Raw genomic sequence first — 23,023 nt, 5'->3', positions numbered from 1 at the left:
TTTATCAATTAAATTGTAGATTTAATTTCACTCCTTCTTTGTATCCATACAAAATAGTGATAATTCAATAAAAATGATTCAATTTTATTCATAAAAGTATGCAATCATTTCATCAATGTTTTGTTATGACGTCACATTAAACTAAGGTCTGTAAACCGACTTTACAGACAACCAATTATTTTTTAGGAGATTCAGAAGTAAGCTGACAAATTATTTTGTGGAAGAAAGCATTTATTTTTGTAATAAACACAAAGCATTTTAATAACTTGGTTCCCCCTTTTGTCCAGCCACAATAAAGCAGAAATATCATCAAGTACAGTACCCCAAACCTATCTGCATGGAATTGGTACTGCTTGATTCTATTTTATGATAAATCAATTGCATTCAAAATATCAATACTGGTTAGCAAAGAACAAATTGAAAATTGCTGGTTAACCACAAGAATAACACAACACAAACTAATACGTTACGAACAAATGTTTTTTGCTCTCTGAAATGTTTGTGAGCACTCAATATCCAGCCCATAAGCCATGAAAAACAAACCACACTATTTTGAGCTTACTTCCAGAATAAATAAAGGAAACAAGAACATTTCCTTTCAGTGTATCTATGCAAGTATAAGTCTATGAGCAGAATTTAATTCCATAAAAATGATTTACTAATGTTTTGAAACATATTTTAGTAAAATATTTATTTTATTCACTTCCACTTAAACTAATTTAAGAAAATATTTTACTCACGTGCTTTATGAAAAAGATTAATTTTTGTAAATATAGGTTGGAAAACTAGCATTAAACTAATATCACAAAATAATTAAGTTTTTTGCTCTATTTTTGTTTTGCGAAGAATTTTTTAGTAGAATAAGCTTTACATTAATTTTAAAAAAAACCTCATCTTTTCCATTCAATATTAATACAGCAAAAATATTTTTAACATTTACAGTTACATGTCCATCTATTAAGTAATATTTCTACTGTATCAACTATTTAATTTATTTAGTATTTTTTATAATGGTAAATATTTGTTGTTAACGAGTATCTCTATATACCCGCGGAGAGTAAAATATAAACTGAAATAAACCAATGAACTAACTTTGATTAAATTCAAATACAACGAATCTGAAAATAGAAAATTTCAGTTAATCACTTTATTGTATTAAGTGTCTCAAAGAAGTAAAGCTTAAACTATGTCCATCATTTTTTTCCTTCTTCCTTAGGCGTAAGACGTAATCACGTTTTCTGATACCCATAATCAAATCCAGCAAGGGTGAATCTCTGAAGTAACCCACATTATCAGCTTACTTAATGTTTTTTTATTGTTTCTAGACACATTATTTCTACTCCAAGTATCGAATGCTACATTTTAAAATACTTATAGGTTACTTGCACCTATTAATCAACATCACTCAGTAGCGAACACTTAAAATACTCGTTGCGGTTTGTGCATGTGGTAGTTGTGACAGCAGAGTTATAAGCATGTGCTAGATAAACAGTTTAGCTAAGATTTTCAATGTTTTCTTTAGAAATCATCTACAAAACTACTATATTCCCTTTCCGTGGTGACTGCTGGTTTAGCACGTGGTGGTTGGTTTATTTTGAATGGAATTGTTTGAAAATTAATACATACACTGGCCCCTTAACAAATTTTCAATACTCAGTTAAAATCTATGCATTCTCTTAGAATAACAATCTCACAGTAGCTGAAATAGTAAACAAAAACTTTGACATTGGTTAGCTGAAACCCTTTAATTCACTGTGCGTCACAGCCACACATGCGTGGTTAGTTTCTTGTCTCTCTCATTGTGCCACTACACATTACTGCTAATAAAAGTCTGCATGTTTTCATGTGCATATTTAAAACTTCATCATCATTGCTTCTAACGAATTTAAAAACATTTATGTAAACCAATTTATTATCATCATACACATACTTACATGTTCTAATAACAAAATTATTTTTTGCCGAATTTATTAATTAAAATATTTGCATCTATTTAAAAAAATCATTTTTGATTGGTTGTATGATAGAACACATAAGGTATCTAAATATGGCGGGTAGAACCAGTACCACTTATAAATTTATAATTTTAAGTGTCCTTTGTGTTGGAAGTATGACTTAATTCCTTAAAATTTTTAAAGGTTCGCATTATGTTTGAAGTTTTGTGTTAACGTCACTTAAACTTATTCTTCAGTGTTTGTATCAGACAAGTACATTACGCTACATGCAGAGGAAACAACACCAAGAAGTGTATCCGTCTAACCACCAACATGTCATCGTTCATTAGCACCAAGCAGTAGAAAATTTTTCCTAGGTCCTTTATAATCATGGAGGTCTCGTAATCACAAATATTTCTGCAATAAATCCTGCTAGTTGATAAACTTACTTAATCTCCCCTAGTTGTGTTGCAACCCTTCAATTCAACAACCAAATAAAATATTTGTTTGCTATCATCTATGCATTTACCAAATAACACAGTTCAGCCTAATTAATTACATTCCAAACATATTTGGGAATAATACTTTAAAGAATAATTCATGCCCGAAACTTACACACACATTCATATGTACATGCATACACAAACATACATACTCCTATGTGTACAAAATTGCACCCTTCAACATATTTGAATGAAGGCCTAAATATAACCTATACACTTGTTTATACATATTAACGTATACTCACATCCTATATGAATACAAACATGACTTCATGAGAAAGTTTTACTTTCAGATGACTATTAAATTAATGATTATGATGATGATGATGATGATGATGATATCCTTAGCTAAATTGTTAGCCTGGTAACATCTTTTAAGGATGCAGTTAAAAACCACGAAACACCTAAGGTTTTCTTGACAAGTGGTGGTGGTTTTGCGATTGCCTTAGGTGACACGTGAGTAAAAGGATATAAAACCAAGTCTCAATCAAAAACATTTTCAACTCTGGCAGTAAGCCAGCTACACGGTGTCTACCAGATCTAGTAAATGAAATTCCCTGATTTTTCCAGGTTTTCCAGGTCTAAAACTGAATTTTTCCAGGTTTTCTTTAACACAATTACGACATTCCACAAAACTGAAAAAACTGCATAACAATACATTGATGGGTTTCAAAGTATTTCAACTTACTTAAATTAGTAAAAATATTACATTCTTCTAGACGTGGCCAAAGTGACTCAATTGATGGCAAATAAAACATGCTGCTACAAATATTTCACACACTCACTTTTGCAGAAAACATTAATAAAAGGAAGCTCCCGTCAATTTCGCAGTGACTCAACTTTTGCGTCTATAGTACTTGCTTCAGAACAAGCCAAATCCAACACTCGAGCCTTCTTAAACTGCAATGCCTTGATCTCCTCTTCAACGCTTCTTTTTTCAGCCTTCTTCTTGTCTGTAGCTTCCTTTTCTTTTTGTTTTGTTTGCAGGGCTTCCTTAAGCCTACAACTAGCATTTCTTACATACTGTAACATGGACTTGGTGATATCAACATGCTCTACAGCTCCAAAACGTTGAACAAAGTCATACACTTATCTTTGTGCAATCAGTGTTTCTTCCTGCAAGTTTTCAGCCAGCAGATTAGAATTCACTGAAAATCCTCTTTCCAATGATGCATTTCCATCATCATCCTCACAAACTTTAGAAGGCCTGTTTTGGCAACTACTGTATGTGCCTTAAGAATGAGCATCCACAAGTGATCAAGGCGCCCATCTTCTCGAGAAAAAGACGAGAACAGTGCTTCAGAATCTTGCGAGGAACATACCAACTGATATGATCACTCAATGTTATCAGCTTCTTCTCCTGATAGCCACCTGTTTCGAAGACAACATTCTAAACTGTACTTCACACGCTGTTTCCTCACACCCGAATTTAAAGCCATAGACGGACATAAGCAGGAAATTCCTTTGGTAAGTTTGTACTTTAGGGGACTTTTGTCTTGAAGTTTTTTTTACCATTACCTTTGGACAAGTCCTAACATCATTTTTCAGTAACAGGACAGACTTTTCTGGTACTTTCTCTTTCTTGATGGCATGGCATACTGCATAACCCAACTTGATATTGTTAGCAGTCAATAGATTTTCCTGGTTATCTACATCCAATCGAGATACATTGCGTTTTTCCTTAAAGCTCTTCAGTACCTCTGGTTTCACAAACTTTCCTGACAAAGCTAATAAAATGTCTACTAGTGAATCATACAGAAAAGGTGCCATGGGTGCTTCACTTTGGAACATTGTAAGAAACAATTCCAGCTCTGATGCCAAAGAGTGGAAAATTGTAAATTTTACTTCTAGAAGATTATCTTCAAGAGCACTTTCCACTAACCTACATTGAAAGACAGATGAAATAGAAATTTCACTAACAAATTTCTTTAGGTGGGGTAACGTTTTCATGGCACGCTCAGCAACTGCAGTATTTTCTAACCATCTGATTGCACAAAATTTCTTGGGAAAAAGCTCTGATCTAGTTATTCTAATGTAATCTGCCCTCCTTGCAGGTACATGCTTAAACAAAAAGTAACTGTGCCTCAAAAAACTAACAATGTCCCATTGTGTAGCAGAAATTCCAGTTTTGAAAGCACCATGGACCATATAAAGCCCACAGCTACCAATTTCTAGCAACGATGGCGAATCTTTACCAAAAAAGTCTGTGATATGTATTTTCAAAGCTAACAAAAATGCCCAGTTTACGTTGGGGCATCCATAATTACTTAAAATTAAATGCACCTCTCGGTGTAATCCGAACGCGGGAAGCACATGCCGCAGCACGTCACGTCAGCAAGATAACAGACCAGCTTGAACCAGTTTGTATCACGTGATTTAACGCCACTTCCGAATCCGATGGTAAATAAAAGAAAATGGACGTGGGAACTGTTCTTTATTTGCCATTCAAAAATAAAAATGGGAGGGGTTACACTTGATGCTACGTCAATGCAAGCTGATCAATAAACAAAAAAGTATTGCCAACTACAACCTACCAAACCAAAATTCCCTGATTTTTCCCTGATTTTTCCAGGTTTTCCAGGTTTTCCAGGGTCAGTAGACACCCTGCAGCTAGGATGTTCTAACCACAGACCAAATGACTAAACAAACAAACATACACATATGTACACACACCTACAGTATACATACAATATATGCATAAGAACATATTTTTAAAGAAATATACACATTAAAATATACCTACATATTTATCTGCATTTTTTCATTAAGCTGTTGTAAAATTGTACTAAAATGGAAGCAAAAATTAATTTCATCTATACTGTAAACAAAATACACTTACTGAAATTCTTCCCGAACATGATGGCCAGATTCTGCCGAACTAATTGATTAATCTGGCTGTATTTCTTCCAAACTACCTGCATTTTCACGCAACAATCGCTGAGCAGCTTGGTATTTCTTTCTTGCTTGTGACAACTTTTTTCTTTTCTTTTTTAAATATTGTTTGCCATTCCTTAATTTCTGGGGAGCCATTATAACAAGAAAAACAAGGATTGTAAAACAGTAAAATTTATTTCACAAGACTGACAAAGCCTGCATCTAAAACCAGCACTTGTTTGTATTAAACTAGCGACCCACGTATTTGGACACAACGCGCCGTGACAATCAGGTAGGGGAAGCCAGCCCGGGGCGGAGGGCAGCTGAGGTCTGGCAACCCTGCGGCTAGCAGCCAGGCTGTTTACCTGCTCGCTCGTGGAAGGGACAGGGGGAGCTAATGCTCAGCCAGACTTCACGGCGCCAAGTGAGTAGTGGGTTGCATCTCATATATTTTGGAATTCCAGGCACCAAGAAAACATGTATGCACCTTGTAGTTTGGCTTTGTAGTACTATTAAGAATATCAGACTTTTTATTGTTTTATAAAAATATATGGTTGTGTGTATTTCATGATTATATTGATTTTTAATTTAAGTAAATTTTTGCAGTTTTTATATTAAAGTGACATTAGCTGATTTTATGACCGTGCACAAATAGTAGTAAATATTTAAAAATTTTTAAATGATGTCACTAAGTAGTTCATATATATATATATGTCTTGCACTATACCAAAAATTAAGCAAATTTCATCAAGTATTTTTTGAGATCCAAAATGCAAGATATGCTACAAAACTAAACTTTGAGCTCGTGTATCTCACAAACTATCAATTTTAGAGACAATTCTTCACATACGAAAAATTGTTTATATGTAAACATTATTTAAACATTAAAATCAGGAATAAAAATTTTTGGGTCATATAGCCTTAATAATTTATAAAATGCAGACCATCAATGAAAATAAGCAGAAAAAAATTTAAGTTAAAAAAAAACTATTACAAAAAATCATTCAATTGTTCTCAGTAATCAAGAGTCATATCTATTATTGAAGCAAATATTATAAGTACATATTACATTTAGATCTTAAAACCATGATCAATGTGCATGTTTGAATTGTATGTAATTAAATTTATATATGCTAATTTCATCATAAAAACTTGTTCAGATATCATTAATAATATAATAAAATAGGTTTTAATATTTCACTGCACATACCAAAATTAAATTTTTGCAAAAGTGTATCCAAGCATTGAGGAAATTATAATTACGTATAAATAAAATAGAATATTACCGAACCACTTGCAGTATTTAGCTTTGGCGAGAATGGAAACTGTTAACCATAAATGAGCCAATATTAGTAATTAAAATATATAACAAATAAAAAAGTATTTTAAGTGCATTTACTCTCTGTGTGTAGTAGAATCAAATATATTATTACTTGCATTGCACTGAAATTGAAAACCCCAAATATTTTTTACTCATGTTTGCAGCGAGACAACTTAAACTAAGAATTATCTTAAAACAATGAGTTTTTAAGGACGCAAGAATCAACATCAAACCTTAATAATAACAAATTTAATGTTAATTATCGCTTACTTAAAGTTTCAAAATTTCTATCATGTTGTTTAATTTGTGGTTTCTCATAAAAAAAAAAAGGACCAAATATATATAATTTTCAGGTACCCGTTTATTTATTAAATAATGTCAAAAACCAATGAATAATAATTGAAACATTGATTACAAATTTTATAGTGTTAAACATGTTACAAGAATGATAAACAAAATTCATCATTACCAGATTTTTTCCTTGCAAAAATTTTAATTTTAATTTCTATTTTGAAGGTAAGTTGTTGTTCTGAGGAAACTCTTAATATTAGATATTCTTTGTTAGAACAAACAATTTTGTTGTTTTAAAATGTCTAATATGTATTTGAATGCTGTTTCAAAGCAGTTTCTTTACTCTGCACACATTAACTTAATGGGCTGTAATACTTGCAGTATATTAAAGGGAGGGCTACAAAAATATAATTAAAAAATATATATTCTAATTTGATGTGAATTAGATTAAAGTTTGTTTACGGAACTACAGAAACTTCACCTTTTAGGTATCTACACTGTGTAGGTTCTTTGAAATGCTATCTGAAACTACCATTAAATGAAACACACAGGGTTTCTAAGAATTACTGCAATGAAAACTAACTTCCACAACGCTTACACACCATACAACAAATTGAATTTGAGATATTCCCATATAAAGTTATTATAAAAAATACTTTAAAGTAAATAAGTTATATGTATTTGTACTTCAGTCAATTAAGTTCCTATAAATTAATGTAAAATAAACTTATTTGACAAAACTAATTACAGTAAAACCTCGTACAACGAACTCCTTGTTAAAACGAAGCAGATGGTAGGTCCTGCCAAAATGCTATATAACCTTATGTATTTGAACCTTAAAATAACAAAGTATTTTTTCACAGTTATGACTAAAACACCCGCTACAGCGAAGGAAAAATTAAAAATCTTCAAAACGTTTGTGTATATTTTTCATATTTTTTTCTATTTGCTTCATACACATATATTATGTTTCCGCAAATAAACAAATATTGCCGCCATCTTTTAATTGATTGACCATTGAAATAGTGAAATGCACTTTGAAGCTAGTCAAGTTAAACCATTGTACCCTCATTAACAAAAAAAATGCACTTCAATTAATCGATGTTCCGGACAATGCCTTGACATTTCTCACATATCCCGTTTACACAACTTTACATGTGTCCTGTGAAAATGTGCGATCATTGTAATGAATGCCGATATGGAATCTAGATTCTGTGGAAGTGTTACTTAACTCAAATTCGCAGGAGTTTAAGAGTTGTTTCCAAATTGTGGTAAAATAAATGTTACTTAACGTGTTTTCTTGTTTGGAGGTTAGTTTTTATGGATAATAATTGTTTACTTAAAAATTACGTTATAGTTGGACAAAACATGTGCAAAAGTTAATGACGAGACTTAACTTTCGGTGATGTATTTTTCGTTTTCAAATAATAGATTTTAAAAAAACAGAAAGAAATATATTTTACCACGAAACTGAAAATTCTGTATACTGTTGATCAGGGAGGCAAAAAGGTCAATCTAGCTAAAAGATTTAGGCTGACTTTCACAGTCATGACTTGAGGCAAAGTAAAGTATTTCTCCATTTGATTAAACTGCGAAGTTTTTGCTTGGATTTTACTTACCTGACTCGGATGTCCTTATCCTGGATTCAACTCTATTAACTATACACCTATATTTTTTTGTAGTACATATCAATTGTTAGTATTGAATTCACCTCATTATAAAGAAATCTCAATATAAGAAAAACACCCAAAATCAGTCCCTTCAAGTTTGTTATACTGAGGTTTTACTGTATAATTGTGAGAGGTCCTCGGAAGCACAAATGAAAAAAAAAACCTCCGACAGGGACCAAAGTACATATAGGTGTGTAAGTGTGTATGAGTCATACTTATAAATTCTTGCAGTGGGTTACGCTACATTCTCGAACCAGCATGAGACACAAGCGAGATAAACACGAGTTGTGTGACATCTGAATGTAAACAGACTCATTTGGAATTGAAAGAGACACAGGTCAGACTGTAATAAAAAATGTGTAATCTCGAACGATACTAGTAAAACAACGTGGTTTACACACGCAAACTAGAAATGTAAGTTTCACATTCAATCCAAGATCTCAAAAAATAATACCCTCTTTTATCGCATAATCGTCGCACTCATATTTTTGGTCGTCAAAATTTGGATAAAAAAAACTCTCGCGTAAACGTCGCATGATGTTTTTGGTCCCGCTATTAGATTCCGAGCGCTTTGTGTGGGTATTTTTTCAGTATAGAATGATGTATTTTAAAATAGAAATCTAATATTTATTCGGACATTACCTCTTACTTATTTAATTAACGGAAATACGTACAGTGGAACCTCATTATTACGAGTACGGATACTACGAGACCTTCGTTGTTACGACAGTTTTGTAATGCACTGTCAGTTTGACTACGTAAATCATAGTAAATTAAACCGGTTATTACGAGTGCCTCCTTGTTGGCCCTTTCGTAAGTACGAGTGATTTGAATGGCATCTTCAAAAAAGGAATAACACCGTCAGTTAAAAAAATAATGTTCACGCAGTAAATACAGACAGCTATGTGGCTACGCGGGCGCCAGACGGACTGGGAGGAAGGACTGGTGACAAACAACATGCACTCTCTCTCTCTTTCCCTCTCTCTCTTTCCCTCCCTCTCTTTCTCTTGACGGCGCCAGTTGCTTCCCATACTAAGTCGGCGGAGAGGTAAATCTAAAAATAGACCAGCCAACACCCTTTCTTCCTTCCTTAGCTCACCTTTTTTTTTCACCGCTTCACATACCTTCCCTCCGTGATCTTGAATGGCGCCAGTCTTTGTATCAGGCTATTTCATTTGTGATTAAATCAAAAACTGTTGTAGATACAAAAAATTCTATAGAGACACTTTCTATTCGTAATTTAATTTGCTACAACTTTTATTCAACACGTTTTTTCACTATAGTGCACCGTTTTCAAGTTACGGTGTGAAATTAAGACTGTTTGGACGGTCCAGAATCTAACTTGACTTTAATTTCTTATATTCGGTTATTACTAGTACTCGTTGTTACAAGAATTTTTGCCACCATTGTCAGCTCTTGTAGTAACGAGGTTCCACTTAAGATGTCTGATGTGTAAATTTTCTTTTAAAAACGTTTTTAAACTTTATAACCTTCAACTTTTCGTCTGCGTCGCCGCGGTGTACCGCTTACAAAAATGTAGCCATCGCTCGTTGCAATCATTAAAGATGTTTGGTTAAGTAACCTAGTTATATTTTAAACTGGTAATTCATAATGATCTTAAGTATTTTTAATGTGGCTAACCAAACCTTATCAACCAGCTACACTATTGAAAGTATTTTATATGGTGCTAACCTAACCAACCATCTACGCTATTTTTAAGTCTTCTGAATTTAACTAATCAAACATATTTCCTCATTAAAATGGTAAACCTATTGAAGTATCACAGCAACTTTTTAGAGAATATGTGAAAAAAATGCCAGAAAATTAATAAAAAGCAGTTTTATTATTTTTGTTAAAAAAATAGGCTCTTCTACAGAGTTACAGATTAAAAATACACCTGATCATCTCTATAACTTTCATAAAATTATACCAAAAAACTAAAATTTCTTACTCTTAAATGGTAGGCATTAAAAAAAAGCAATACAAACTCCCAACATTTGGCATAACCTACAAAATGTGTACATTTCTAGATGTTGTACTAACAAATTAAGTACCTGTAAACAAAGGAATGCGGCTAAACATATGTAACACATTATAAAATTCCTAAACGATAAAATCACGAAAACGTAAACGAACAACAGGTTAGGTTATTTCCGTATTACATTTACCGGTAAACTAAGTTTGTCTCCACTTGAAAAAAAAAACTTTCTTTGTGTCGCATCAACTAATTAAAGAAAAGTAACATAAAGCCTGGTATAACAGAAAATGCATAGTTTCTCCTGTAACAAAGCCATCGCTCCCGCTCCTAAACCAAATAACCAAAGATATAATAAATAAAGATGTATAACTCCACGTTGTAGGCACAGAACAAAGAGCATGGACAAAGGCCAAAGTATTGCATATTTGAGGCGGTCATAAATAATATTGATTTATGTTGTATTAGAAAAAATTCTACGAGTGAGATTTCAACAAAAATATATATTGTCTTAGTTTCAGAAGGAACAATCTGAACAAAGTTAAATTCAACTACATTAAATTTGTAAATAAACATTGCAACTAGAATCTCTTTCCTATCTCTAGTGTTAGTGGTTTATTATTAAAAGTTTAAGGGATTTTAAAAGCTATAAATTATCCATGACATCTATATTCTAATCTAGAACAGGCTAGATAGTTGTAACAATGGCATAGGGTAATGATGCAGCTGAGATTATAAACTTATTTGGAGCAATATGTTTTGCTGCTGTTGAAATTAAATTATCATTGTAGTGGGGAAGTACTGTTTAACATCTAGAAGGATACCTAAATCTTTGAAATTAGTTCTCTTAAATTCATTTTTGCTCATTTATTAAATATAGAGTGCATAATTTAAAAACCTAATAAAAGAGAAGCAAACTGTTTTATCATAACTTGTTACCTCCAAATATAGTTTACACCAATTTATGATATTACTGTTAATGTTGTTGATGTTCAAAATCATTCCAGTCATAGATTTCACTTGATTTTTAATTCATCAGCAAATAAAAGTTAACAATAAGTAATAACATGTATTGTCACAGGTATGAATGCAAAAAAAACATACACAAATACTCATAACATAACATTGAAACAGTTCAGAGTCCATAAATATGTTGTAACAGTAGTATAAAGATATATATTTCCTTCATGTATAATGGCAATATAATAAGAAAAGAAAATTAATTATTTTCAACATGTTTTACTTTTATTCTTCCCAGTCGTCATCCTCTTCAACACTAGACATGCCTTGGTTTGGAAGTGGTGGAGGAGGAATCATCGCTGACACACGCTCCATTACTCCACCTACAGTTGTTTCTGGTTTGTTCAGCCCAGAAATACCCTACAATGTTAAAATCACAAATTAATACACGGACACATCAGACTACACACTGTTCATTAACTACAAGTAAGTATGCATTGTTACGGTGTGTACAGCCGTAACGGTTTTAACCCTAACCCTGTACTAAAAGCTTGAAATTACAAAATTCCCTAACTTTTCCAGGTTTTCCAGACCTGAATTGAAAAATTTCCCTGACCTTTCAGACATGAACCACCCTGCAGCGCCACTTGATGTTAACATTATTTCTGCAGAAAAATAAGGTTGTATGTGCAGTTCAAATGTCCCATTTTCATATTTAAACATATGCATACCAACAAAAATTAATATTTACATACTAAAACCTCTTTCTTGGAAGAAAACACCAGCACAGGATTTCAACTGCACTTATAATATGTAATAACTCAGTAGAACTCACCCTATTAAAATTAATTAACGGTCATTCTGAAGGAAAGCCTAATTTCTGTAAAAAAATTTTAAGTTGCATTTTTACTCCTTGAAACAATTTATAATCATTTAAGAATTTTATCAGTTTACCACTCAAGAGTGGTTAGGTTAGCTTCTATATATTACAATTAGTGTGATATCATCATAATCAGTTGGAATAGGTTAGCTACATTTAAAATATTTTCAAATAGTGTAGACTAGGTTAACTATATTAATAATACTTTGAATGTTTTTGAACTATTGGTTATGAATTACCTATTCTAGCTAACTTAACTTAAAATTTGATGTTCAAAAAAAGTACTGAAGTAGGCACCACTTAACAGAATAAAGTATATAACCAAATTTGCAATATAATTGAAATTATATATAATATAAACAACTTAATGTTTACTACCTGGGGTTACAAGTTTCATAACATGATTTTAAAAGCTATTTTCACGAGTCACTCACTTCATACAGACACCCTTGAAGATTTAATGATTGTGGTCATGCCACACACTTTCTAGCATATAGTGTTGTTTTCTCCAATTTTTTTTAGTTTTGAATTTTTAAATGATTCCCGATGCCATCCCCCCCCCCTCACACACATGGCAACACAACATGTGCGGTCTGGTTATTAGTTTAATATATTTTATTCAATATTAACACATAAGCCCTAAATCTTTGCAACTTAATCTCCAGAATTATTGTAAATAAATCCTGTGTTGAATTAATTATTGACAACACAAGCCCATCAAAATAAATGGCTGCAGAAAAAAATTAACACGGTTTGAGATCAAAATACGTGTTTGCAAATGATTACTATGAATTCTCCTGAAACAATTAAGTAAAGGCTATCGAACATGTACAGAAACATGCATAAACACGTCTCTTTCCTTGTTAAACTAAGAGTTTACAGAAAAAAAGCCCAAGAATTCACGAAAAGAAGGAAAATCAACTGAATTATATAGTAAACGTTTTCAAATTTTTTGAGGTGTCAAATCCTCAATGCAAGTGGTATTTTCCATTTCACTTTTGTTAGCACAAGAAGAAATTCCAGATTTAAAAGGATTCAAGACAGAAGAGTAAAATTTCTAAGATTTTTTCCTACCTACAATGAACCAAATAAATGGTTATCAGTATTAATTTAGTTTTGAATCACATTGTTTCTTTACATTAATCTTGGATATTTTTACTAACCATCCTTTACTACATACATGTAACTGTTCACCCTTGGAACAAAAAGTTTGTATTACATAATAAACATATTTTGTATTAACAAATTACTTAGCACTATAACACCTATGTAATTTCCAGGGACTGTGAAAACACTGTGTATTAATTGAGAGTTTTGTATTAATGGGGTTTCACTGTAAATTCCAATTCACTTTGATCACAAGACAAAATACCATAAATATTTTACAACTTCTCTGACTTATTTTTCAGTATTCCCTGATCATTTGCATTTCCCTGACTTTTCCCGGTTTTCTATACCTGCAACAACCCTGTTTAATGTTTATGCAGATCCAGCTTCATTATGTCCGTGTATAATGTGCATGGTAGCATGGTATGTGTATGGTAATTGTATGATGTGTGTATGGTATGTGTATGGTATGTGTAAGGTATGTGTATGGTGTGTGTGTACGTATGTGTGCATGTGTACGTGCGCATGCACGCACGTACGTATGTAAGTACATATGTATGTATGTATGTATGTATGTATGTATATATGTATGAAAACAGTGAAAAATAAAACTGAAAAACTGATGTTGCAACCAATAGTATGGCAATCATCTTGTGTCAATGCATAAAATTGATTAGCACATCAATATTAATCAAAAAATGTTTAATGAGTCAATAAGTTAATCTATTACAATTTTACCCACACTACGAACAACAGAAATAAAATGAGTTATAATTTTCATCAAGAAAAGTGTGTTTCGTAAAAATATAAAATTAATTTAGCTTAAGACTAAATCTGAAGTGACATGTATAAAAATTTAGTAAATAAACTAAGGCAGAAAATATTAGTTAAAAATTTAAGTATTTCCTTATTGTAAACCAGATTTAAAATTTTGCTATGCCATTTTATGACTGCTAAGATCTAATTTACACACTGAATGTGTGTCCCTATTCTACATATATAATATGATTAACTTAGAGAAAGGTTGACAAATTAAATTTTGATATGAAACTACTATTCACAATGTCTTTACCACCAAATTCTTTACAAATTTTAACTTCACCCTATATTATGGCTGTATTTTCTTTTATTTCAAATATTGCTATGAAAATAACATCACCAATTCATATTATATTCTAAATAGATGGTTTTCAAAACATAATGAATCTGTTGGAACTACTCCACTATTATGTAATTTCCTTCCAGATTTTTTGCTTCTATTGCTTTATAAGAGCACAGTATTTTGTGGTTGGAGCTGTATAAACTTCATTAATTTACGTAAGTTTTGATTTATAGGTACACCTTATATTGATAAAATAACAAGCTTACTTTTCTCCTTAAAGCAAGTTTTGCATGCAAATCTGCCATAAGGTCATTACTCGCTGGAATAACTCCACTTCCAAGTTCTTCCTGCAAATAAAGAAAAGTAAAATTCATTACTACAAAATTCTGTTACTAATAACAATATTACAGCTAATATTTCAAAGAAACAAACATACATACTTGTTTCTTTTTCTTTGCTTCAATTTTAATGTCTTTTGCTGACCTAAGGCTGGCTTTGCTTGAGCCTCCAGCTCGACGAATAGCTTCCATTAGTTTGGCTCGAACATCTCCTGTTTGTTCTTTTAGAGGACCCTGTAGACAAAAATGATCAATTATGATAATGTCTCAACTGAGGTCATTAGAGACAATGAGAGGTGATGAAAAGAGAACAGAGCAATGATGGAATGAATGGGTAGGGGAATTGGGAGTACCCAGAGAAAACCCACTGGCTCACTGCAACGTCCGCCACATTCCCTACTTGCAAAAGTTCAAAGGTTCAGCCCCTTGGGAAACCAATCTGAATCATGTTGATATGAGGTGAGTGGCCTGACCACTACATCACAATGGCCTTAGATATAATCTGTATTAATTACTCATTTTGAGCTGATTTAAATTTAAAGCTCTAATTCACATAAATTAATATATTAAATAATTAATTCATACCAAAAGATAGTTCTTAACTATTAGGGCAAAAACTTAGTGTGAAAAAAAAAGTGCTGGATAAGTGATTACCAGCAAGACAAGGAACACAAATAGCCATATGAAGGAATGTCCACAATTGCTTAATTTTTTCACATGGCAACTCTACACATGATTCCAACAGTAGGGTCCATGAGTAAGCTTAGTGTGCACAGGACAAAGCAAGTCACCTACAATGCACACTGCGTGCAAAACAGCTTTGAGATAAAAATAAAAACATAAAACCCACAGACAACAAGCCTAAATCAGCTGATTTCAAATAAACTAATCCAATAATGGACCTAAATTAGTAGTACTATGGACAACACAACAATGACAGCACAGATGAACACATTCAAAACTTAAACATCAGACAGCACAAGAATTCCGTGGAAGGAATTTAGTCATGATAAATTAATAACAACACAGACAAACACAGTGGGCTAATGAGATAGTTTCAACAATAACAGTGAATGCAGACAGACAAAAAACCTGGACAACGCAACAAATTTAAGAACACAATGATGAAGATAAAAAGATATTATGGACAACACAACTAACACAACACCGACGAACACAGTAGGTTTCTTATTACAAAATGGTTGCGACGTTTTGGGAACAGATATCAGTTCTCGTCATAAAGGACAGGCTGATGTCGACCAAGGGAAAACATGGGTTTTATATATGTTGGACCTCCTACCCTAGGCAAGATCAGATCCCCTGTGAATGTGGTGACATGTACACTGGAGAAACAGGCAGCCATAAAATACTCGGGGACAATGCTGCACCACTCATACAGAAAGAACGCCCTATTAAAAGGAAACTTAAGGAATCAGCATTTATTGTCAGCAATTTATTGTCAACAAAGTATTTAATTAAAAAATATATGGATACCTTTGAAACAAAAAATAACTTGGAAACCAACAAGCCTCACTGCAAAACACCAGCCATTAGGTGCGCGGCCAATCAGGGGAGCCCTCGCCTGCCATTGTCTGTGCTAGGGGAAGATGTCATACATATATAAACCCCCTGTTTTCCAGTGTCTGATATCAGCTGTGTCTGATGACAAGAACAGATGCCTGTTCCTGAAATGCACAACTGTTTTGTCATAGAAATCTACTATGTTCATCAGTGTTGTGTTGTCCATAATATGTTTATATTTCTTGTTGTGTTCATTTAGTTGCTGCATTGTCCTGTTTTTGTTGTCTGTCTTCATTTACTGTTATTGTTGAAACTGTCTTGTTGTGTCAGCCCGCTGTGTTCGTCTGTTCTATTTCTTCCACAGAATTCTTGTGCTGTCTGATATTTAAGTTTAAATGTTTTTTTTGTGCTGTCATTATTGTGTTGTCCATAATACCTGTTTAGAAGAATACAGAGGTCTAACTAAGCGTAGAACAAGATATATCCTATCGTACTCTAGATATGAATAGATTGATTTGGCTGATTGCTAAGCAAAAACCTTTGAGGTTACTTCATGCAAGTTCAAAGCAGTCATAGGCTTCACCTTGAAGAAATTTTTGGCCTCTAAATGTATATAACTTAACAAGATAGACTGTTTACCAAATCATAACATGTGGTCAGCATAATATTCAACCATCAGAAGAAATTATGGTGAATTTGCCACGAGAACAAATAACCCCAAGTTGGCCATTTACACACAGTGGTGTGGATTTCTGTGGACTAATAATTATAAAGACAAACCAAAGATGTTACACACAAGTGAAGGCACATGTTGCAATATTTGTGTATTCTGCACAATTTATGTCCACAATGAGCTAGTGGACTATCTTACTAATGAAGCATTTCTGGAAACTATAAAACAGTTCACAGCCATACATGGAAATTGTGCTCATTTGTTTTTTCAAATAATATAACCAATTTTAAGGCTGCAAGTCATGAGCTTGAAGATATTTTAAGTTATTTGTCTCATAATTTAATAAAAAAAAACAGCTGCAAGATTTATAATTAAAGGTAGTCATTCAAGATGGGCAGCTTATGTTGACTTAGTTCATAAAGTAAAAGTCAAATGTCAAAGTCATAAGTCAAAGGTCAAATGTCAAAGTCATAAATCAAAAGTCAAAGTCATAAAGTCAGACACCAGACTTGATCAGGGACAGCCAATTGTGCTTACAAGCTTCTCACTGGATGGCATATGCAGTGCCATTTGTTACAAGACTTTGAAACCAACAGATGCCATTCAAAAAAGGTAGACATGTTGTAACAGTTCAAAAAGTATAAGCTTAATTGAATCACTGATTCTTAGATGTTATTATTATTTTTATCTGAGCGGAAGTTCATATAACATATGGAATAAACATGTTTCTTTCTTGAAATATCAATTAACTTAACACTTACCTGCACTGAAGTTGGTTGATTTAATAAGTTGAGATCACCTCCCATATTTGGCGGCATCTGTGAAGGTGGGGGTGGTGGGGGGTGGCGGGGGTGGCGGGGGTGGCGGGGGCAGTGGGGGTGGGGGTGGGGGTGGTGGGGGAGGTGGTGGAAGAGATGGTTCTATTGGGGGTGGTGGTGGGGGTGGGGGAGGGGGGTGCAGCAGTGGTTGATGCGGTGGGATAGGTTGAGATACTGCAGGAACATGTGACTTTGATGGCTGTGGTGCTGGTTGGAATGTTGTGGGGCCACTTCTTTCAGCAACATAAAGCAGTGGGCTCTCTGGTAAAACACTGGGTAGTTCAGGAATGGCTGGTGTAGTAGACACTGATGGTGCTATCACTGGACCATAGTCAAGACTGTAACGTAGATCATCTGCAATGCCTGAAAATGAGAAACAATAAAATAGATAAAACCAAACACAGTTTTAGTAAAAATGTATCCTCAGTCAGAAGCTTAAAAATAACTAGACTACTTTTTAAAATTATATTTATTTATTTTGTATGATGAACAACAGTCTAGGGACCTTTAAGGTGTGCACAAAAAAAAACATTTGTAACATGAACTTTAATTTTGGTGAAACTGAATAGTTTGAACAAAATATGTCTCTATTCCTGGCATTTCAGTCATTGCAAGATGGTAAATGAATATGAAATCGAGTTTGCAACCTTACAATAAAGTAACACCAACCAGTGATTGAGCTTTCAAGAAAAATTCACACGACACAAAAATAGGAACTTAGTTCTAGCAAAGATGGGATGTAGATGGTGGTAACTAGATTGCCCTGAAAAACCCCAATGAGAAAAGTAAATTGTATTTCCCAAAAAGTAGTACGTAGCCCACCCAGAAAAATAGTAATGCTATGAGGCATATCTCTCATTTTTTGCTCTTTATAGGTCTTGCAAAGGAATGTAAATGTCTATTGGGAAAGGGTACATGATAATTATGAAATTATGAATTCTGAAAATGAATTACCACTATAGGGAAAGATTCAACTTCTCTAAAACCAACTGTACTCTATGAGCCAAAACTCACACAACTGCCTACACCATGAAGAATCTCCATAAGACGAGGTTTCATCAAAATATCCAAGAGCCTTTTACTTTCACTTTAATATATCTATCTGCTCACAATTTTAAATAGTCATGAAATAATTAATAATACTTTGTTATTTCAGTACTTTTAGGTTCTACAGACAATAAACATGACTACTCTATGTTTTGCTCACTGTCTGCATAAATGTGAAATCATATGTTAGAAGTATAAATTGATTGTGTTATATAAACACTTTGACCACTGGAGAAAACAGATACTGTGAGAAATGACTGTAAAACAAAGTTTTCTAACAACATTAACAGTAAATTATGTTGCGAGCACAACAGAAACATTATTACATTTTTCATTACTTATATCTGCACTTTTGGGAATATTTTAACCATAAAAACCTATTCTGTTAAAATACTGCAGTTCCAACAGAAATTTATGATAAACAGAGAAAAAATGGCCGTAATTTGTCAAGCAGCACAGCCTATAGGTGAGACAAGATTTTGTAGTTTTATTTTTATAATTGTTTAAAACAAATATTATAAATAGTAGTCAATGTTTAGCAGATCAAAACTCTCCATAATAATTGTTTGATAATGTTTTAACTGTGATACAAGTTGTATTTTCCAATTAAATAAATTTTAACATACATGCATGGACGTACTTACGCAGAACAATAACATATCAGCAAGCCTGTATTTTAGGTAAATACCAGCATATGTAACATAAAAAACAATTTATTAAGCAATGAATTGCATATACACTATACAATCTTCTCTCAGGCGAGAGTATTTAAGGGCATTTACCTCAGTAGGTAAATGCTACCCTGATGATGGCGACTGCAAGGTCGACTGAAACATCGGTGAAATCTTCACCTTCGACGCGGATACAATCCAGAACCCAAGCAATTCCATCAACTAGAGTTTTTTTTTTGTAAGCCAGTTCCCCTCCACATTCAGGACCAAGCCATGACCAAGCCAAGAAGTCTAGTTCAGTAGTGCCAGCATGACATTTTTTTAGATTGAACATCAGAACATAGGTGGCCGATCTCTCTAACACCAGTGCAATGGGTGTGTGTGCTCTTCCTACCATTAAGTTTTAACGATAACATAGTCCAGAAAGGCAGCTGCGAACTTCTTATAATTGGCCAGCACCATGTCAGTGAGGTATGTAACCTAGGTTCTGTGCCCGGGATGTCTTGTGTCTGTCCTCAGGGTACCTGCCAGTACTCAGATTTCATGTTTCCAAAACATAATATATGTTATGGGGCAGATCTCTCATTATTTGCACTTTATATGGGTTTCAAAGGAACAAAACCAATTGTGTTTGTGGGGTAAATGTAAGTAAACATTATCAAACCTGCCAACATTCAAATTTAAAAAATCATGAGGTCCTCGATAAAAATTTTCAGGCCCATAAATACAAGTTAGAAATAAAAAACAACAAATGAGAATCTTTAAATTTAAGTGACATACCTGTACATATGTTACATGGTCTCTGCTTCAAAATTTATTTAAACAAATTATTGGTTGCAGATTTAATTTAGTTGAACATAATTTAGCGCTGTCGTGTAGTGATCATGCAGGGCCGCAACTAAAAAAGATGTAAAATAACATTCTGCTCGTGTAACACTATTATCACTGTTCACAGCAAAATTAGTTTTTTTATTGGAAGCAATACACTTCACGTGTTAGTTGTTTTTTTTTGTAGCGACATGTTTCACAATGTCTCCTCTTCCACTATGCGAGATAGAAAAATCAGCACAGCACATGCTACAAAATGCAAAATTGCTTCCTTTATGTGACTCGAGTATTGATGGAAACTCGTTACTGTAAGCTTTCGTAAAACTTTTACAAACAAAATCTTGGGGCCCCAAAAAATCGTGAGGAAACACTATTTTGGCGTGAGGGCGTGAGATGGACCTTAAAATCGTGAGCCTCACACCAAAATCGTGAGAGTTGGCAGGTCTGCATTATGTAATGAATGGTGAGAATGAATTACCACTGAAGGAAAGATGCAACTTTTCTTACACCTACAGCACTTCAATGGTACTCTTGTACGAGCAAAAAGTACGAATGCCTGGAGAGATTTCACGAAAACATTAAAAACTGAAATCAGGATGGCTGGACTAGGATTAGAATCTAGGTCCTCCAGAATGTGACTCAAATGTTTAACTATTACGCCACTTCACCCTTCATTCATAATTACCAAAATTTGTTTTCTATTATAAAAAATTTTGTTTTCTTTTCTTTGCAAAAGGCAACATGCTATAGTTTTTAAAATGTATGCAAGATGTCCGGAACTAATTTATGGTTTTGCTACCATTTGTATGTTAAATAAATAACTTTGGCGTGTGCTCCATTTTCACCACATTACTCATCTCTTGACATGCATAACACGTGTTTGGTGTGAAACACACTAACCTGGCAGATCTGGAAGATCCATGGGCACATCTATCCGAGGAACTTCTCCAAGATCTGGTAGATAGAAGTAGTTCTCTCCAGTCTGTTGGTCCAAATGTTCACACTGTGATATAGAAAGAGGTGCTGCACCTATGTCCTGGCTCTCTTCATCTTCTAAACTCTGTCGAGTTTTGGTTTTTGCTCCCAAGGGATCCAGCATTACATAATGCTTGTACCTACAGAAATAAACCACTTTTAAAATGCAAAAAGAACCAAAAACATTCCTAAATATTTCAATATTGGAGTCAGATTAAAAACCCAGTACAGGAACGCACTGACAAGAAACAACTGACGAATAGCTATTACATGAATAATATTTCATTTTGGAGATTCTAATCTCAAAAAAGTTACATTGATTTATTTAATTTTTTTACAGTAGAACCTCAAAGTCAGAGGGAGCCATTGTTGGGCTGAGCTCCAGTGGTAAATGTGAATAGTGGACTTATGAAATAGTGATTGTTTTGTGTACAGATATTTAAATTGCTACAAATTAATAAATAGTGTAAAATATACTAATAAAGAAAGATGGAATTCATTAATTAGGCTATCCTTTCCTAACCTGTTTTCCCCACTCATAATAAAATTAATTTACCTGTTGGAGAGTAAAGTTAGTATTAGGAACTGTAATTAGATTTGAATGTAATAAAATTAGTGTTAGAATATATAGTTAGTTCCAAAAAAAGTTTAGGATAGCACACAGAGAAACTAGTGCCAGCGAATATATAAGTAACAACTTCAATACACCAATTCTTCTTAGAGGCATGCTTTTCACAGACCTAACATAGTAAAGTTTACATAAATCAAAGATGTATGCACCAATACATGTGCATCTTGCAGAACCATGGCTGCAGTGTTTGTTAAGAAATGTTGCAGGTACAAGCGTGGGAAATTAATAGTACGAGGAAGCAATATTGTTGGCATCATGAAAACCTGTCGTGATAAAACACGTGCAGATTGCCTTTACATACATTTCTAGTTCACTGTCATTTACAAAGGCCGAAGAGGGAAAACTTTACTCAACACTGCTCAAGGTAAGATCACGCAAACTGTGCACACCAATTCTGAATACAGTAGAACCCCGATTATCCGCGACTCGATCATCCGATTCGCGGATTAACCGCGATTTATGTCCATCAAGTCCAATTTTTTAGTTACATATAACCAATGATTCAAAATGTATGTAAATGTTAAAATACTTTGCAAAATGTAAATTGGTCAAAGTACTTTGACTCAGTTATGTTTATATACACAGAAAGTTAAAAAATAAATACTAGTACATACATACGTATGTACATAATATTTTTGTGTTCCATGTTACGTGAATAGATTATACACTGGTGCGCGATTCCACGTCCGCATGACCGGACTGTACACTCCCGCGCACAGCACGGCGCCGTGCCACAGAGATTACCCGGCGCATGGAGACAGTCCATTCCATTAGCGTACGTTGTTGAAGCGTTAAGGTGGTGATAATTTTATGTATTGTAACAGTGATCTGCATTCCGACGGATTATACCGTTGTGTTGTGCGGAAGTGTTGAGCGCAACATTTCATAATGTCATCAAATGAAC

At 33.5% G+C, this 23,023-nt stretch overlaps 2 protein-coding genes across 2 annotated transcripts in view; one reads left to right on the top strand and one right to left on the bottom strand.

Annotated features, from left to right (window-relative positions):
• Positions 1-23,023, top strand: part of LOC134528976 (sorting nexin-17-like) — a 290,609-nt gene that overhangs the window by 174,324 nt on the left and 93,262 nt on the right. The gene's annotated exons all lie outside the window — the stretch shown is intronic.
• The window catches only part of LOC134529886 (WASH complex subunit 1-like), a 30,200-nt gene continuing 18,755 nt past the window's right edge, over positions 11,579-23,023 (bottom strand). The window contains exons 4-9 of the mRNA XM_063364445.1: positions 21,414-21,628; positions 17,948-18,330; positions 17,911-17,916; positions 15,058-15,189; positions 14,884-14,964; positions 11,579-11,948 (exon numbers count right to left, since the gene is read on the bottom strand). Coding sequence (XP_063220515.1) covers positions 11,814-11,948; positions 14,884-14,964; positions 15,058-15,189; positions 17,911-17,916; positions 17,948-18,330; positions 21,414-21,628 — 952 coding nt within the window. The 3' untranslated portion in view covers positions 11,579-11,813. The remainder of the gene's footprint in view (positions 11,949-14,883; positions 14,965-15,057; positions 15,190-17,910; positions 17,917-17,947; positions 18,331-21,413; positions 21,629-23,023) is intronic.

The sequence above is a fragment of the Bacillus rossius genome, chromosome 2 (assembly GCF_032445375.1).
Source record: "Bacillus rossius redtenbacheri isolate Brsri chromosome 2, Brsri_v3, whole genome shotgun sequence".
In the NCBI taxonomy this organism is placed as follows: Eukaryota; Metazoa; Arthropoda; class Insecta; order Phasmatodea; family Bacillidae; genus Bacillus; species Bacillus rossius.
Note: the sequence above shows the minus strand (reverse complement) of the source record. Positions and strands in the feature narration are given on the sequence as shown.